The sequence below is a fragment of the Trematomus bernacchii genome, unplaced genomic scaffold (assembly GCF_902827165.1).
Source record: "Trematomus bernacchii unplaced genomic scaffold, fTreBer1.1, whole genome shotgun sequence".
NCBI classification, from domain to species: Eukaryota; Metazoa; Chordata; class Actinopteri; order Perciformes; family Nototheniidae; genus Trematomus; species Trematomus bernacchii.
Window position 1 is genome coordinate 2,328,002 of NW_022987689.1, and position 19,134 is coordinate 2,347,135.

Sequence of the window (19,134 nt, forward strand, 5' to 3'; positions counted from 1 at the left end):
TGGACACTTAATCACCGCATCAGGCCGTTTTTATGAGCTTCTCAAGCTCTTGCTTATCTGCATATTAGAGATAATATTCCAGCAGAGAAACATGAAAACAGCCATATGAAGAAACACACAATCTCCGAGAGCAGCTTACCTAACCTTCCTTGATGACTTGGAAAAAAATGTGAAAATTATTGTTGCTCCTAATTAGCAGTTTGTCGAAAAAAGAAAAAAAAAACGGCACCTCGAGGCATGCAACAAGGGCAAGAAGAGGGGAGGGGAAGAGAAGTAGAAACGACACTGAGGAGAGGTGCAACCAGAGACAATTCCTCATCTCCGACTGTCAGAAGCCATCTATCTGAGGAAGTGAGGCCATTTCTGATGGGAGGGAGTGTGCTGATACGTGTGTCCTCCTGACCCCTCAGTAATTTCACACATCAAAGGGAACACCACCCGGCAGCTGGCATGCCGGAGAGAGGGGCTGCTGGAATTTGGAGGATTTTCAGAGATTTGCTTGTCGAGCCCAGAGTTATCTGAACCCACAGGGGAGAAAAAAGTAAAAGTAAAAGCTCAATGATATTTTTGATCCTATGAATATTTGACATTCATGCTGCAGTAGGCTGCATGCTTGCATTTGCTCATCCTCTATCACTGCCCTTGTTGTTATTTTATCTGTTAGTTCCTGCCTCGGAGGCTTTCACAATGCCAACTAACAGCTTAGCGACATGGTTTTTTAAGTAAATGACACTCTACGGGGTCTGGACAATAACATAAGATTCTGTTACTGATACAATGAACCTTGAGTCTTTACACACACCCCGCTCAGAATTACGGGAGCTCTGTTAAACACCACGTATTTCCACGTATCGCTTTTGAGATTATTCCCAATGAGTAATACATCCCTCTTTCTCATTCCCCTCACGTTCTACCATCTCTCAGTGTTGGATGTGTATGTGTTAAGCACCGACGGTCAGGTGCAAGACTTCAGGTTTCCTCAGACAAGCAAGGGTGGAGCGTCTCTACGGCTTTCCTCCAACACGGTCAAGATCAACAGTAAAAATGGTGAGAAATAAAAAATGTAATCATTGTTATGACAAGTTGTTCCCAAAATCTGAAAGTATTTATTTAATATTTTGCCCATGACTACAAAATCAATGAATGAACACATCCTTTGTTTGTGATTCATGCTGCTGTATGTATGTCTGATGATTGTTTTATTGCCGGTTGCAGGTGTGGCGAAGCTGGTATTCGTTCTCTACAAACACCTGGGTCAGTTCCTCAGCACCGAGAACGCCACACTGAGGGGAATGGGGGACCTGAGCAAACGCAACATCTCCCTCACCGTCAACTCCCACATCCTGTCGGCTTCTATCACCAAGGAGTCCAGCCGAGTGTTTGTGGCAGACCCCGTGATCTTCACACTGGAGCACCTGGATGTAAGCCTTCTCCTGGGACTCACCCAGACCACACTGTAGAGCTGAAACAGCTGCAAAAAACTGTTGAAGTGAAGGGCGAATGAAGCCTTTTGATGGATCATTGTTGTAGAAAAACTGTTGGAGTAAAGAGAAGTCATCTATATTATGCCGGTGTTACAGTACGGGTGGTGATAGTGCTAGAAGTAGAGATGCAAGTCATGCTTCTTCTGTGCTTGGAAGCTGGCAAAACCTTTCTTTATTTGGATATTTTTCTTCCAACCATAGATTGTATTTAAATAATTGTGTTAGCACATGCTTATGGGTAAAGCACACATGAACACAGTGTACCCATCAGGTACACTGACTTCCTGTTTCTTTCAGCCAGAGATATATGTGTACAATCATGCATAGTGCAGCGCATGTTCGTATATGTTTAATCGTCTCTCTCTCTCTCTCTGTGTTTGCGTTTTGTAGAAGATACACTACCACAACCCCAACTGTTCCTTCTGGAATTACTCAGAGCGTAGCATGATGGGATACTGGTCTACTCAGGGCTGTAAACTGCTGGACACCAACAAGAGCCACACCACTTGCTCCTGCAGTCACTTGACCAACTTCGCCATCCTCATGGCTCATCGGGGAAATGTGGTAAGTGGCCCACTCCTTGTGGTTTGCAGGGTCTATTTTTCTGTTTCAGTTGGTTGTTCTTCCGTCTCGCTGACAGATTTTTGCACACGGCAAAGAACAAGAATGGCATTTCAGTGGAGATAATTAGATTATTGCTGGAGGAGAAGGTACGGGTGGGGGAGGAGGTTGGGAATAGGAAGCGTGCTGTCACTTTAAAAGAGCGAGATTGTGGATCAGGATAGGAAGAGCCATACCATTATCAGAGGTAATTATATTTTACCTATGGTCCGTGTCTATTATTCCTCCATGCATATGTTCCTGAGAATCATAAGGCGCAGTATAACCTCAGATTTAACTTGTGTTTCCACCCCGCTTGAAGTGGTGTAGGATCCATTTGGTAGAGAAATGCAATTACAATCCAATTACATGATAAATAGCATGTGTGGCGGGGACCTAGCCAGTAATAAATGTGAAGGATAAGTTTGTGGTTCTTTTAATAATACGTCCCATTTCATGAACTCTGTCCCTGTCATCTGTCTTAACCTCAACCTTAACCACAGCTCGAAACCAGAGCCCCGAGGAAAGGCTTAGCCTCACACCAATTCCCTGCACATCACCTCAACTGCAACTCCTGCCCTCAATAAAATTACGGATATCACAGCAGGAATTGCCTCACTTTCGGGCCACCATGTCCTTGAGTGGCAATTGTATGGTCAGGTCTGCTATTTTCACATTTGCCTGCTGCCCATCTTGAAAGAGGCTCAGTTTAAAATGTATTGAAACACTGCATGATTTCACCTCAAAAAGGAGAACCAACATGTGGACGTTCAATCACGTGGTTTTTGTGGTCGTTTTTAAAACTGATGCTTTCTGCCACATGGCCATCATGCGATCAAAGCATGTTCATTCTTTTAGTGCCAAATGTCATCAGGTAGGATCAGGGTAAAGGATTAGGGTCGCTGGATCTAATATAAGGCACCAACGGTGTCTGAGTTGCTCAAATTGAGTGCATATCTTCTAAAGTTATGTATTTTTTGTACAGAATTAACTGTTTTTGTAATACTATCTCCATTGCAACAGTGAAACATAGTTACCACACAGAAAAACTGTAACTTTGAAAGAAATGTACATCTTTTGTCTAACTCACAGGAACTGGATTTTGCACCAAATCTTAGAAAGGGAGATTTTAATGGGTTTTTTGAACAGGAGGAACACAGCATGCAAAACCTGCTTCTGTTCTCAGACAATGTGTCTCATTCTCTTTAGGGGGAAGGAAGCGTCCATGATCTTCTGCTCACCGTTATCACCCGGATGGGTATCGCTGTGTCTCTCGTCTGCCTTGCCATCAGCCTCTTCACATTCTGCTTCTTCAGAGGTCTACAAAGCGACCGCAACACCATCCACAAAAACCTCTGCCTCAACCTGTTCATCGGCGAGCTCGTCTACCTCGTGGGCATCAACATGACAGAGCCAAAGGTAGGTGGCTGTTAGGTTAGCATACAATCCACATTATATTTAAATTCCACATATAAATACTCTATCTTTATAGTTCCAACACTTCAATGAATCTATGATGCTGACTCTGAGTAAAATGTTCAAACTCGGGATGTATTTGGGGGGAAGGGTTTCTAAAGCTTCACTATTTTACCATATACAAATATTCCATACATTAGCTAATATACAGTTCTCCTGCATTATTTAGGTCTTTGAAAACTTTTGCATCTTTAGTCAAACTTAAAATAAAAAGATGTGGCTTTGAACAAAGCTTTGTTTCACAGTGTGGATTCTAAGGACCATTGTATTGATGATTTTATATATATGTATACAGTTTTTTTTACTATTATTATTAGCTTATGTGACGGGGTTCTATTTGTCCGTTTGAAAACATAGGCTTAGTCGGTTGATTTAAGCTTCAAAACTTTATTTATAACAGCAACAAAAAAATACTGTTTGATAAAAGTGAAACAGTATAACTTAAATAAACAAAATTAAAGTTACCAAATTAGGTTGTCTATCACTCATGGAGTAAACACATTCTAGCTGTTGCCTTCACTGCAACAATCTCCCGAATGACTCTTCCAGGGCCAACACCGTCCCTTTTGAACCCATAGCCCCTCCCCACAGGCTTACCGTCAACAGGTTACACAATTAACTCAAAACCACATTGTCAACATAAATGTAATCCCTCAAACATGAGAAAACTATCCGACCCAAACATAAACAGGTTAACTATCTCTTAACACAATCATTCCCCATAATTAATAAACGCAAAAGAAATAATAAATTGCATGGTTCATGATATCCTATTTAAATCACGGAAGTGATGCGCCTCCGTCTTTTCCACATTCCCTTTGCTGGGGAGACGGCGGCGAAACTCCGTTCGCTGTGTGTGTGTGTGTCGCCGCTGCGGCTGTCAGTGGCGGAGTCAGTCACTCTGTGATCTGCTCCGTCACAGCTTAGCTAAGCTAATTTAGTGAAATGTAAGATACCCATTTTAATTGAGTATTTGCTCAATAATGTCTAACACTAACATTTTTACCAAATATATATTTTACATATATACTGTAATGTCATTTCTGAGAACAAGTGGTGATATAAATACATTTAAACATTGCCACTCCATCACCTTATAAAGGTGTAAGCCTTTCTACACATCCAGCAGAAACCCAGTAACATTAACATTCATGTGGAGCACTGCAGTGTTTCTGCCCACCTGATGAATCTAAGGCCAATATTCACTCTCCTTTAGCTCTGATTTTGTCTCTACAAACTCCTGAGGGAAATATTTAGCTCTTTGGCAGCTAAAGCTGTTTGTCTGTGTTCCAGGCAGGTAGTGCATAGTTGGTTATCAAAGGTTCTTTGCTGTCAACAGCTGCCTGCTGCTGCTTCAGCAAAACATTGAGCTGAAAAATACAAAAAACCTTAAGCAACCCCTTTCACATTACATGTAGTCATTAGATCCAATCAAAAATATTGATTGGGTCAGCTTTAAATAGACCCACTAATTGATCCTGTACAGATCTTACTAATCTGGGCTACTATCACCATTTATTGAGCTTTTAAAATAAAAGGAAAAGTCAGATTCCTCTATCCCTTTGAACAACCTCTTACATTTGAGTGTAATGTCTGCATGTTTGTTCCTGTCAGCTGGTGTGCTCCATCATTGCCGGTGTTCTCCACTTCTGCTTCCTGGCTGCGTTCGCCTGGATGTGTCTGGAGGGTGTGCAGCTGTACCTCATGCTGGTCGAGGTGTTTGAGAGCGAGTTCTCGCGCAGGAAGTACTATTACATCTCTGGGTACCTCATTCCGGCTGTGGTTGTGGGAATCTCAGCCGCCATCGACTACAGAGGCTATGGCACCCAGCGGGCGTAAGTGTGACATCTTTGTAGGGATTCCTATTTTGTTGAATAAAATGAGGAACATTAGTCTTCCCTTCTCCCCATCAGCATGCATGTGTGTGCTAATGATATTAATATCCCAAAGAGTGGTGAACCTCTGCCCCTTAGTAAATGTACACCCTGTCGCAGCTGTGACGGGGTGTACATTTCTGTGAGGCTGTGAGCAAAGCTGCAACCTTAATGAACGCGCTGGCTAGCTGCACCAGCCTGCTGGTTTTTTTTATTCTTTGCATGTGGATAATTGCCACCCTTGTCAGTTAAAAGTGTATGCACTTCCTCTGCTGGTCTTCATCCAAGCAGCACGTTTTATGATTTGTAAGTCTGCAATCCTCTAATTTATGGAATTTAGGCTAACGTTTTTTCAAACTCTATTTTATGGCTGTAGTCTTCACTTCGTTTCTGTTTCCTGGTGATAAACACAGACGCAAGTGCAATTCATTCTTGAACTGTCTACAATACATTGTTTACTGTTCAGACTCTAAGGTATACACACAGTCAGACATCCCACATTTATAGACCGTGAAGTCATGAGTCCAATAACCGCTGGCTTTTAGACTGCAGCTTCTCATGGCACGGGGCCAGCGCTCCCTCAAGGTCGGGTTTTCTTCTCTGTGGTCAGAGGAGTCTCTATGCTGTTGCTGTGGTGTATCATGCAGCCGGCTCTGCTGGGACCTGATCGATGAGACACAACTGTGTTTTGGCAATGAGATAATTTCGTGAACTGAATATCCTCTTTTGCACCCTTTAGATGCTGGCTGAGGGTTGATAACCATTTCATCTGGAGCTTCATTGGACCTGTGACCTTAATCATTGTGGTGAGTTGAAATGTTTTGTGATAACCTCTTTTTGTTCTTCTTCCAAAGAAAATCTTTGAAAACAGTTTATAGATTTTCTCCCTCTCTCTGTACTGACAGCCTCTTAGCTCTACTTTCTCAGATCAATTTGCATGAAAGGAAAGTGGTCCCATTATAGCTGACACGAGGACATCAGTGTCCACTCAGCTATGAAATCCTCTGAAATCAGAATTGGTGCGCAGCAACAACTCAAAGCTGTTTGGTCCTTGCTGTACATCTAGAGAATACTCCCCTCGCGCAATCAGGAGGAGAAATCGTCTCAGGCATGAAGGTCATTTGCTCAGTGGCAAAACAAGGATGATGGTGGTGGGGGGGGGTGAACATGGAAGTAAAGAGTGGGTGGGCCAGACAACCATTATCACAGCTCATAGCCCTGCTGAGGATCATGACACGTCCCCATCCAATCCCAGCACACGGACATCTCCATCTTCACCTTTTAATATTTGATGTGTTGCACAGGGTGTTCTCAATACACACACATAACACATGCATGCAGGAATGTCTGCACAAAGCCCTGAACAAACATTGCGTTTCCATATAGGCGCATACGGTAACACACATGTTAATCTGTCCGTAGGCTGTAAATATATGCAGAAACTGGGAGAAGTGCTGTGTCGGCAGCGCTGTTTTTTTGCGCTGTATTTGGCAGAGGAGTGAGAGACCTGAATATTGTAGCGGACAGCCCCTTGGAGACAGGGACTGGAGGGGGGCGGAGTCCATATGTAGTTTGCCTCAGCTTTCTGCAGAGTGCTTCCCCGACTGTCCGTGTGTCTGTCTGTCTCATCGGATCTGTGTCATCACTCGCGGCTGTGTTAACTGCATCTACAGCCACTCGACTCATGCGGACGAGAATCGGCCCCAGTGACTAGGAGACAAAACTCAGCATTACTCTAAGCTGTGATCTAAAAGCCTCTTCTAAGCCACTCCTTTTTTCTTCCATCTTCTCCCCTGCTGTTGTTGGATTCCATCTGCTTTCCACTCACTCTTTGTTCCATTTTAAGACCCTTTCTTTCGTTGCCTTGTAGTTCTCAGAATGCATCCATATGGGAAAACAATCAGGATCCTTTCTTGCTTATTTGTGAATGAAGAACTGAAAATGAAGTATAAACCGAGACTACCTGGAGATCATTACACTTTGTTTTCTTTCCAACTCTACTTTTGTGTTGTTTATTTTTCCTTCATGTGCGGTCACACTTTTTTGAAATGCACACTCAGAGAAAATAAGGGATAAACAGTTTTAATAACTTAGAAATCCGTGCAAATACTTGTTTTTCTTAGAACTTTTAAAGAACTGTATTTCAAAGGTATCGGGCCAAATTGGAGCACATCTCCTCCTTTTCGGGCTCTCCCTTAATTAGAGAGTCATACTGAAAGCATGGAAACCTCTCTGAACGTATGGCTTGAATCACTTAAATATTTTTCCTGGCTTCAGTAAAAATTGTTTCGAAAGTATGGCACTGAGCTCCATTCTTTCCTTTCTGTGTTTTTTTACGAAGGTATGTCCGTGCTACATCAGGTCTGCTTTGGACTCCTTTAGAGATACATTCTTGTATTCAACAAGGATCTGCACTTTTAGATTGAAAATATTGTCAAACAAGTCAAGAATGTTTTTTGACGTAGAGTATTTTGAAGGGCAGAGCTGTGTGAAGTAGACCAAAGAAGTCAAACTCCCACCATTTTTTTTTTAATCTCTTTTGAAGTCGGTATGCTTTATAGTCTGCGATGAAGCAAAACATTTTTTCAATCCTCCTGGTAAAGGAATCTGATGTTCAGTTATAATAGAGCAAAACCAACTATTGTAGATGAATCCATATCTAAAGTAGATAGAAAATTACAATTTGAGTGGTAGCAACCATGTACATATTTGAGGTTCTTAAGTATTGTTTCCATACCAGTTTATACTTCCACTCCATTACAGAAAAGGGAATATCATACTCTTTAGTCCAATAATACTTGACGATATATAAGAGCTTATAGAATACGATCCTTTGTTATTGATTGAACAACCAAACTCAATATACAATTGGTTTGTGTATTAAATTGTATTTTCCTACTTATGATTATTATAATTTTTTATTGAGTATTTTCATTTGATTTCTTTAAATACTTGATTTTCATTGACTGATTATACTTACATCCTTTTACTAATAAAGCACCTAACGGCAGGACTTTAACCTGTAGTGGAGAATGTAATCAGTGTGATATTAGTGCTTTGACTTAAGTCAGAGACCTGAGTACCTCCTACCCCCGCTGTCAGCTTCAGAAAACTGATGCCTTTCTAAGTGCTGTCTGTTAACCCTGATATGCGTCTGTTTTGACAGGTCAATGTCATCTTCCTGATGGTGACGATGTTCAAGATGGTGAAGCACTCCACCTCCATGAAACCCGACTCGACCAGGTTGGGGGGGATCAGGTGAGCGCTGACCACTGGGAGATTAGGTGGCCACACTGTGGTTTGCTTGCTCTAAATGTGTGTGTGTGTGTGTGTAACTGTGTGTGTTGAGTGGGGGTAATATGAACCATTACTGCTTTTGCCTCCCGCCTGGAATCTCAAAAGCCGCATTTGACCAACACATTTATTGGATTTCTTCTTCTCTTAAACCCGACCGGACCAACATTTTTCCCTTTCAGATTTTATTTGCCTCCGTTAAGGGGCTGCCTTCATTTTATCATTTCACTATTTGCACTATGCAGGGTTATATTGCCTTTTTTTCTTTCTTCATAACTGTATTTCTGGCCTTTCGGTATCTTTTTGCTCCTCTACTGGCATACTTAACAAATTCCTTGAAAGACAGATTCAGAGACACCAAGTATAGATTTAGCAATGGTGAAAACGGAAAAGAAGAAGTCTCCCTCCTCCATATTTCCACTTTAAGTGTGCTGCATTTGCTCGATAAAAATACAGATCCCTGTCCATTTCTTTGCCTGGATTATTGTTCAACAATGTGTTTGAGGGCAGGCCAACATATGTTATGTGGGCGCTTATTTTCTTTAGCAGCCGCTCTGATTTTGGTCCAAAACACAGAAAAAGAGGCATTGGATTGGCTTTAAGGTTTGTTTTTGGCACACCGAAAGCCCACATCTAGGAATGCTGGATATCACACGTTATCTTAAGAAGTCAAAACTCATTACCTATCATTAATTAGGGCCTACCTCAAATCCGCTATTTATTTCATTATTGTGTCACATATAGTAACTGGCAAAAATAGGGAGGAAATAATTGGTTGCACTTGGTTTGATAACTCAGAATATTTTATTTCATTCTTGTTTAAAAAGCACCAAATTCTGGACAGCAGATCTAATGAGCCATCACTCTCATTATTTGTGTGGATCCTCTCTCAGTGACATGTTGTTGTTCCATTTCTTTCGTCTCTCTGCCGTATCTCTCTCAGCGTGGCTCACTTCTCTCTGGTGTATCAATAACGAATAGGCATCTTTATTGAAGCTGAAGTTATCTGATTTCCTCTAGGCTTTCCTGGAAGCCTCCGAGGAAGAACCTGCTGTGCTTGCATGCTCTTTAGCCAACAATTCCAAGAAAGGACCAAGGAAATACTTTTTGACTCAATGTCAAATAAGAAATGCACATTCATTCCAAAACTTAGTATCAGCATTTACACACCATGCCGCCACTGCAGCAACTTGCCCAAAAGCAAAATAGCTTCTGCTTTCCTTTTTTAACAAGCTGCTGTCCAGGGTCAGAGGAACGTCAAACCAACATGAAAACTACTGCAACTCTCTACAGTTTCACTCGTTAATATCTCTCTTTCTTTTGTAGGTCGTGGGTGTTGGGAGCGTTTGCCCTACTTTGTCTGTTGGGCCTCACCTGGTCCTTTGGCTTGCTCTTCCTCAATGAATCGTCCATTGTGATGGCTTACCTCTTCACTATCTTCAACACTCTGCAAGGGATGTTTATCTTCATCTTCCACTGCCTCCTCCAGAAAAAGGTACGAATTCAAAGACGGACTATTCTACATAATCATGGAGCCGACTAATCAATTAGTCAATATACAGAAAATGATTTAATCCTCTATTTTCATAATCAATTCATCATTAAAGCTACTTTTAAAGTAACAATTCGACTCATTTATAATTATTATCATTATTATTTTAATTTTTTTCTTGATTTTATTTTTTATTTTATTAATCTGTGTGAATCTTTGCTGTCCTGTTTTTTCACGCTTATCCTGTTGCTGCTTTGTACAACTGAATTTCCCCACGGGGATTAATAAAGGTCCATCTTATCTTATCTTATCTTATTTGATGATTTTCCGAATATCTTCGGCCCAGGGTACTTTTCTGACATTTCAAAAACTAAACGTTTTATTAATTACCAATAAATAATTAACAATACAAAGGATATCTAGTGGAAGCCTCTCTGAAATAAAATGTAAACATGGAACTGCCAAGAATTGCAAATGACTCTCCATATCTCTCTCATCTTTGCTCTGCAGGTGTGGATCTGTAAACATTTACTTTGCAACATTTTGAGATTTGACTTTTCATGATATTTATACATCCTTACCAACTCTTACATCACAGTGCTTCCTCTCTACAACGTGTCCCACGTCGTCACAGTGTTTGCTATCCCTGTCCTTACAGATATGGCATTTAAACTGCTGTCAGCTGGTTGGCATTTGATTTGAAGATTTGGGATTTGCATCTCCCATAGGGGGATTGTTGTTTCGCTGTCTGTGTGCTCAGTCTGTGCCGGTCTTTTGCTTCTCTGCAGGTCCGCAAAGAGTACAGCAAATGTTTCCGTCAGTCCCAGTGCTGCGGCGCGCTGCCATCAGAAGGCCCCCACAGCGCAGCCAAGACCGCCACGTCTCGATCCACGGCCCGCTACTCATCTGCAACACAGGTGCGTGGACAACCCTGGGAATTAGATAAATTGGAGATTAGGCTTTAGAAACACCATGCGTGAAAATGTTTTAATGTAGAATCATTCCAGTTAATTATATGTCAGTGGAATTTAATTTATTTTATGGACTGTCTTTCCTTTTTTTACCTTTCCAAGTGCAGTAATATTATTCAGTTTTTTAATTTACAGGTTATACTGTATATTGGCCAGTAAATTGTAGCTAGCAGACATTAATTATGTGACTGTCTATGTTTCCTGTATATATTTAATTGCTCTTTTTACGGCACTGTTAGTGTATAGTTTTATTATTATGCTGCTGTGTTTATTGTATTGCATTTTCTTTAATTATTATAATCATTTCCTTTAAAAAAAATTATTTTATACTTTTAACCATGAACAGAAAGAAACCTAAAGGATTTTGTCTTAAATTTGAATTTGACACACTGGTCTCCCGTCTTTTTTATTGTCACCATATCATAAGGCAGGGGGTTATTTGAATCCTATATACAAGTGTAGGGGCTCAAAACCCACGTAGCTGCTCCATCCTCCCCCAGAAGCCTTGAATAACAGCGGCACAATGTTGAATCCCTGATCAATGGCTGCTTTTTCTCTGTTCACAGAGCCGCATCAGGCGGATGTGGAACGACACGGTGAGAAAGCAGTCGGAGTCATCCTTTATCTCAGGAGACATAAACAGCACCTCCACGCTCAACCAGGGTAAGCAAGCGTTTCTTCCACTGCCACCAAAAGACATATACGCCGTTCACTTTGTGATCCGAGTTCACAATAAACACTTCAATGGAGCTTACACCGCTCTGCAGCAGCTGGGAAAAGTGGCAGATGAAACCCTGCTTTAATGTTGCATTTCTCTTAGTGTTTAGCAACTGAAAAAAAAACAGCATTTAATGCTACCTGTGTACTAAAGTTCACAGCACTTTTCCAACGCTTTCCTGCTCGGTTGGATCATGTAAAAGGCGAGGACCTGAGACAGAAATGGCGTGATATTTGCGAGGCACTGATGAGAACTTGAGTTCAAATCTCAGCGAATCTTGCTTAGCAGCATCCTCCCTGACTCATCTTCACTTGAGAGTGATTGTCGGGATGGAGGTAGAGGTAGGGGAGATGATCAATGTCAGACTGAGGTCAGAGAAGGTTTTGGGAGAGATCCCAGCATCTCAGGCTGCAGACTGTGCCCTTGCAGATTTGGCTGTAGTTATTAATTAATTCATTATTATTATTTTTTTAAACACATGCCAGTACAAAGTTTCTCAGCAATCCATCCAAATAACTGAGACTAGTTATACCATTTCTGAGGATTTCCACAGGCATGATCAGGATGATAGGAACACTGTATTATTTATGGCGGGCCCCTTAGACATGTTTTGTCTAGTTTCTTGACTGGATGAGTTTGTTTAGATAGATTTGTTTCACATAAACTCTGGAGATGATTGTGTTGCCATGCTTTGGTCAACACTTGTCGCGATAATATTGTTTGTCAGTTAAATCAGCTGACTGTTTATATAATGTCTTGCTATGAGCCACGTTTCTATGGCTGCTTTGTGTTCATAATAGAAGGCAGACATATTGTAGGTTATAAATCTTATGTGATGTCAGATTTTGGACAGCGAATGTCAGTGTTTGTTTATGTCGACAGCTACCCAGCGCACCACCACAGACCATGAAGTACAGTACCTCCAGCTCTTTTTCCTCAACTGTTTTTTTCCTTCTCTCTCTCCTGTTATTTCAGGGATGACTGGCAACTACCTCCTAACTAACCCTCTCCTCCGAACCCACGACACTAACCCTTATAACAACCTGCTGGCAGAAACGGTGGTGTGCAACACCCCCTCTCCACCGGCCTTTCACTCCCCAGGTGCACATCCTCCCTCCACTTTTATTCTGACATTGATTTGTGTGGATGCATGTGTGTGTTTGTTTTAAGGTAAAATGTTGACTGTTCAAATTCACTTTTTAGGGGACAAAAATATAATTTGCATCTGTTAAGCAGCACCTGTAAAGCTAAAAAAAACAACAGGTTATATCTTGTTTGTTTAGTTCAGTGATTATTAACTATACCTCTGCTATAGAAAGAAATAAAATAAAATATATCATTTAATTAGAAAATCACAATATAATATACAGTTCCAACTTGAACACAGTGTGTTTCAATTGAAAGCGTTACAGAATATTTAGCAAATGAGCAAAGAAGACTAAACAGTAAGCTACAATTGATTGGCTAACTAAAAGTAGTATGTAAATGGTTAAATGTACACTTAAAATCCAAACCATCCTAAATATTCTCAATTTAATTGTATGAGAATATTTTTTAACAACGTAAAAAACAAATATAGTGAATAGCGTTTTATAAGAGACAGTTAATGAAATATTCAAATTAACACATTTTGAACCTGATGGCTGGTGTTGATAAAACAGAACAACATCTGATAGGTCTGTGGGGGTACCACTGGTTTAATGCATCAAATATAAAAATGGAACCCTCCAGTTTACGAAGGGAGTTATGGGCTGGACTATTCTCTGACCAGTTGCTAGGAAACCAGGGGAGACTCAAAGGCATTACTCGTCCTGGTAAATAACACAGTCCACTACATAATCCCTGTAAATCTCCTAAATTATTGTTTTTCCACTTAATATTCTGTACTGATTAAACAAAAGAAGTCTGATAGGCAAGGCTAGGTTTCCCCTCTGGTTCCATTGTTGTGCTAAGCTAACAGTTAGCTGTAGCTTCAGTGGTATTAATCTTCTCTTTGAACTTTCTTCTTCAAGTGATTTAGATTAGATTATAAAAAAAACATGAAAAATCTTGAGGTTTGGGCTCTGACACAGCTTGCACTAAAAATGTTTTGAATAATTACTCTAGATTCACTGTTTGTTGTTCTCCATTCACACCTCTGCATTTTCAGAAGTTCTTATCTAAGCACGTTTCCCCTTTGTAAACACAGAAGTAGATAAACTCCCGTCAATGCAATCTTTTCTCTATATCTGAGCAGTCAGATGGGAATTCCTCTCAGTTGAATATGAGCTTCACCCGTTGCTCCGAATCGTTTATGCCTTTGTCCTTTTCACATGAATAATATGTATACATTATATTTATATATGTTTAGATGGTCTTCAGTTTTCTACAATTTTAATAGATTTAATAAATCATGTCAAGTGTTTATGGTGACCTAGTTCTTCACTGGCAGAGCACAAAAAAAAACAATCAAAGAAGAAGAAGAAAAAACAGAAGCTTATGACGCAATGCGGGCAGAGTCGTAGCCCTCAGATATTCCAAGCATTTGATGATAAAAGAGAATATACAAAAACAGCAGAATGGCAGAGTGTGTAAGTATAGGAGTTGCAATAATCTATAGCTTGAACCTGCTGCAGCCTTTGCCGTCCTGCTTTGTGCTACGAGCTGGCTTACAGCACAACGAGAGCACTTCACACTCGGAGATACTGAAGCAGGGTTGGGACCAAACAATGTTTGCAAAGAAAATCAAAGACCATTTTTTCTCTGTCTGTGAGCTAAGCAGCAGGCGAGCCGCTCCGATGCTCCAGTCTGTGTGTTCAGACAGCTTGTGCTTTATTGCCCTAAAATGTTTACCTGCTTAATCATTGTAGTAATTACATTTTAACATTGGAGCACCAGAGACAGATAAAAAGTGTTGATATTTAATTAGCACGTTATTTTGAACGTCAGTATAAATAAACATCGTCTCTGCCTGTAGAACCACTTCTCCCCCTGAGGCAAACCGCTGCACTTAGCTGTGTTTTACACAGGAGCGTCAGGAAGCAGTGACAAACAGGATAAAACAATATAACATATGGAAACTAGTTTGAGGAGAGCAGGCAGCAGCATGACACGCAAATGTCAAAACCTGGTGTGAAGATCACCAACCAAGTATGAAATAAGCGGTGAGAGACTGTCAAGTTTAACATAAGCTTTCTCAAAATGTTGCCTGCTATAGTCATTACATTTAGCTCCTGGAAAGGATGAGCGTGTCTTCTATTATAAGTGTATTAATGCTAAGTAATGCTCTGCAGATGTTCATCCGATGCAGTAAAATCAGTAAGGAGAACATCTTGGATGAATCGCTGCTGGAACAGTTCCCAGAGTGCAGCTGTCGCCGCGTCCAGTTGAATTCTGTTCACATCATTTCCCCCTCTCCCGGTAGACAGTACCTGTCTGCAATAAAATCACTGCCTGCACATAAAAAAATGCAAATTTGAAGGCGGGTCTTTTTGGAGAGGTGTCTAATGACCTTCCAATTTCCGCTTTTTTGCACTTTTGCTCTCTGTGCTCATTTCACTCTTTTTAGAAATGTATTTGGTGTCTTTTTTAAAGCAGTTTTCCCTCAGTTGCTATCATGCTTATACAGTTTACCCATGTTTTTTTCTCCCTGTGACGACATCACCCTCACCCTGTAAAATATCAACCTTTTACTGACAGTCCTTAAGTGTACCCAGTAAATAGCAAAAAAATCCTCAAATCAAACGACCCTACCTCACTGTCATCCTGCGACTTGAGCTTAGTCATCGGGCTGCACAAAAGAGTGTGTGTGTGTGTGTGTGTGTGTGTGTGTGTGTGTGTGTGTGTGTGTGTGTGTGTGTGTGTGTGTGTGTGTGTGTGTGTGTGTGTGTGTGTGTGTGTGTGTGTGTGTGTGTGTGTGTGTGTGTGTGTGTGTGTGTGTGTGTGTTTCACAACAACAAACAAAGTGGCATTCAACTACTTTCAGGAAATGTTCCTTTCTTTCACTGTAGACGTTTAAAGAAAAGACTGTGCTTGCTGCTGAACCCTTTCACCTGCTGAGTCCAGGATTCAGTTGTCCTTGATTTGTCCTTTAGCTCTTTCAAACTGATAAACACATCATTTTGCTGTCATTCTCCATCCACCTACAACAATTTGAGCAATGCATCATGTGAGCTAAATTATAGTTAATAGCAAGGACACAAGGTTTTGGATTGACTGAATCCAGGCTGGATGTTACAAGCTTCCCACTTTGGTCTTATTTCACTGATTTTGTTGTTTCTGCTGCAATTGAAAAAAAGCATCTGTTTTACTTTTTTTGCACATCAGCTGTTCTTAGGCCAGATAGCCTGAGCAGACACACTTGATGTGAGTGTTGGCAAAGTGAGTCATTGCACCGTGCCTGTCTGTCGTGGTGTGTTGGGGGTTGTTGCTGTGCTTGTGGGGCCCCCGGTGCGGAGAGGTGGCTCGCCATCTGTGTTGGACATTACTCTTTTGTCTTGCCTTTTTTTAAACAGGTGGAATGTTTTATTAATTGTTAATGTCACAACACTGCCCCATCAGCTTGTATTCATTTATTTATTTTACTCTCATTCTATCCTTTTTGCTTTTTTTCGTATGGTGCTGTGTTGTCAACCTGGTCATGTGCTACTTTTTGCTGTACTGTATTTTTAAAGTTTTAATTCACCCTTTGTTCTCATTTCTCCAATATTGTTCAGGATAATCTCTTAGATTGGCTTTAATGATATTCAGCCATAATGAGGATGGACATTGTAGAGAGCTGATTGGGTTCTCCTTTGAATTTTCAAAGCTTTTAATATTTGCATAAAAATGAAATTAACCCAGAGATCAAAGAGCAAAAGAGTGAAGTGTCCTGAGCAGTATCAAGTTGTATGTGGATGGTGTAGTAGACACTGTTTAGTTACACAAAAAAGGGAAAAATCTCATCTCACACATTCGTTTTGCCTTTATTTGCAGGACAGCACTCTCTGAGCAACAGCAGGGACATCAGTGCCATGGACACCCTCCCCCTCAATGGCAATTTCAACAACAGCTACTCCCTGCGCGACGATGACTATCAGACCGTGAGCGTCAGAGCCACAGGTGACCTGGGGGGCCTCCACCTTGATGATGCAGCCATCGAGAAGATGATTATATCTGAGATTGTCCACAACAACCTAAGGCCCCGTGGGGCCCCAAAAGGCCGCGACGCCCCGAGGGAGCAGGACAGAGCCTTGCCCCCGCAGACCAGGGTGACAGTGGACCGAGGTGGGGGTGGCAGCGGCAGCGAGGATGACGCCATCGTGGCGGATCACGCTGAGGCATCACCCCCCCAGATAGGAAGTGGACGAGGAGGCCACGCCACCCTGGAGCTGCTCCTGCACCCCCACCACAAGGAGGTGTTGGAGGCCCCTCTTCTGCCCCAGAGGACTCACTCTCTGCTCTACAGCGCCCAGAAGGCCCCCAGGCGCCTGGAGGGGCCGGGCGGCAATGGCTCTGAGACTGTTACTGCATTGGAGGACATGGGCTCCCACTCACCCAACAATAACAGAGACTCCCTTTACACCAGCATGCCAAACTTGAGAGACTCACCCTCGCCCTCAGCTTCGCCGTACCCCCCTGAGGAGGAAGAGGAGCTCTCCCCCTCACCTCGAAGCGAGAGCGAGGACGCGTATCACAAAAGCATGCCTGAACTCGGTGATGCGCCGCAGCCCATGTCCTACTACCACATAAACCGAGGTACCAGCGACGGATGCATCCTCCCGCCCAACAATGAAGACTGTGCGCAGGAAGGAGAGGCACCCAGCGACGGACAAATGCAGCTCATTACCAGCCTCTGATTCGGCACTCTTTGTTTGCACAGGTTTGAACAGATGGCTGCTTTTCCATTGATGTCAAGAGAGCTGGCAAGTCTGGCTCCGCACTCCACATGCCCTTTCTCTTAGGACAGGAAGTGAAATGTTGTTGGGTGGGAAAACAAATGAAGAAATGACTTTTGCACACAGATACCATTAACACACAAAACACATTCATCCGAGACCAGGCAAATGTGGACTGTGAGAGCTCTGCTGTTGGACTAAAGAGGTGCAGAGAATAACACGCTGTCAGAGAAAAGTCTGGCCTTTCTGTTGTACTGTACTGTCGAAGAATAAGGGATTAAAAAAATACTCCAAGCAAAGAACTATGAAACTCCTGACATATCCTTTGGGGACTTTGCAGAACCAGGGTCTTTTTAGTCATGAAGTATAGAACTAGAGCTAGTGTGGCTCCACTACACAGTCAAGACTCTAAAGTTAAGAAACCACTAATTCAGACTCAGGCCTTATATTTTCTCTATTGCACATTTAACTGTTGTCAAAGTAACAGCTAAAGAAAATATATTTTGCTGTACCACTAGTGTAAAAAGTCAAAAAAAGAAAGAAGAAAGAAAAACAAAAGAAAAAAAGGCAACCATTCAGTAGTTATGCCCTTTCAATGTCAATAAGATTATTCAGACAAGATTACTCAAAGTCGTGGAAATGTACTTTTTCCTCTCACACTTGACTCATTGTATTATGTTTGAATATTAAAAAAAAAAAGTTTTGCGAGATATCAGTCCATATGAAATCATGCTCACGTATCTGCTTGTGAAGTGCTTTTGCTTTCATGAATGATGAGTTTTTGCCAGTAGTACATTTGTTAACACCGGGCCATGCACAGATTTGGAGTGAATTGGAAACTTGTGTAATTTATTTTACTTGAAAGAAATCGTCAGCTTAAAGACTTATGTTCACATCAATGCGATATTGCAGTTTTTGCGGACATATTTCATCCTTTGACACTAATTAATTTATTAACTGAACTATTCAGAAAAAATGGAAAAAAAGAACATGGTTGGAAAGTGTGAAAAGTTGTTGCAGCACTGGTTAGGTTCATTTTATTTCTTTTGTAAGAGCCCATCATCAGCTGATATTTAATTCAACTCCTGTTTGATATCAAATAAATGTGAATTTTTTCTTGTTCGCAAATGTCTGGCTCTTTTTTAATGGTTTGCATAATATTTTTTACAATAGATCCCATGAAAACAACACAACTAACAATATCTTAGAGAACCAGCACTCAACCCATCTGTTCCTGATGAAGATATTAGCCTACCCTTAAAAAACTATGTACCAATATGCTACTCTCCTCTTTTTGTCTTTAAAAAAAGTTGAAACAGGAATAGGCTACATTTTTTGGGGGACTATTTTAAGCCGTAGATTAATACACC

At 41.3% G+C, this 19,134-nt stretch overlaps 1 protein-coding gene across 8 annotated transcripts in view; it reads left to right on the forward strand.

The window, feature by feature from the left end:
- LOC117488727 (adhesion G protein-coupled receptor L2-like) overlaps positions 1–18,886 on the forward strand; it is a 78,190-nt gene extending 59,304 nt beyond the window's left edge. For 3 of the 8 annotated variants that reach the window (XM_034137781.1, XM_034137782.1, XM_034137784.1), the window contains 11 exons: positions 925–1,047; positions 1,216–1,421; positions 1,875–2,048; positions 3,294–3,503; positions 5,175–5,395; positions 6,174–6,240; positions 8,601–8,692; positions 10,055–10,223; positions 11,009–11,137; positions 11,758–11,854; positions 16,863–17,725. In XM_034137781.1, coding sequence (XP_033993672.1) covers positions 925–1,047; positions 1,216–1,421; positions 1,875–2,048; positions 3,294–3,503; positions 5,175–5,395; positions 6,174–6,240; positions 8,601–8,692; positions 10,055–10,223; positions 11,009–11,137; positions 11,758–11,854; positions 16,863–17,725 — 2,351 coding nt within the window. Of the gene's footprint in view, positions 1–924; positions 1,048–1,215; positions 1,422–1,874; positions 2,049–3,293; positions 3,504–5,174; positions 5,396–6,173; positions 6,241–8,600; positions 8,693–10,054; positions 10,224–11,008; positions 11,138–11,757; positions 11,855–12,884; positions 13,011–16,214; positions 16,269–16,862 lie in introns of all 8 variants that reach the window. The other 5 variants (XM_034137778.1, XM_034137779.1, XM_034137786.1 and 2 more) reach the window with 4 other exon arrangements.
- The last annotated feature ends 248 nt before the right edge of the window (positions 18,887–19,134 follow it).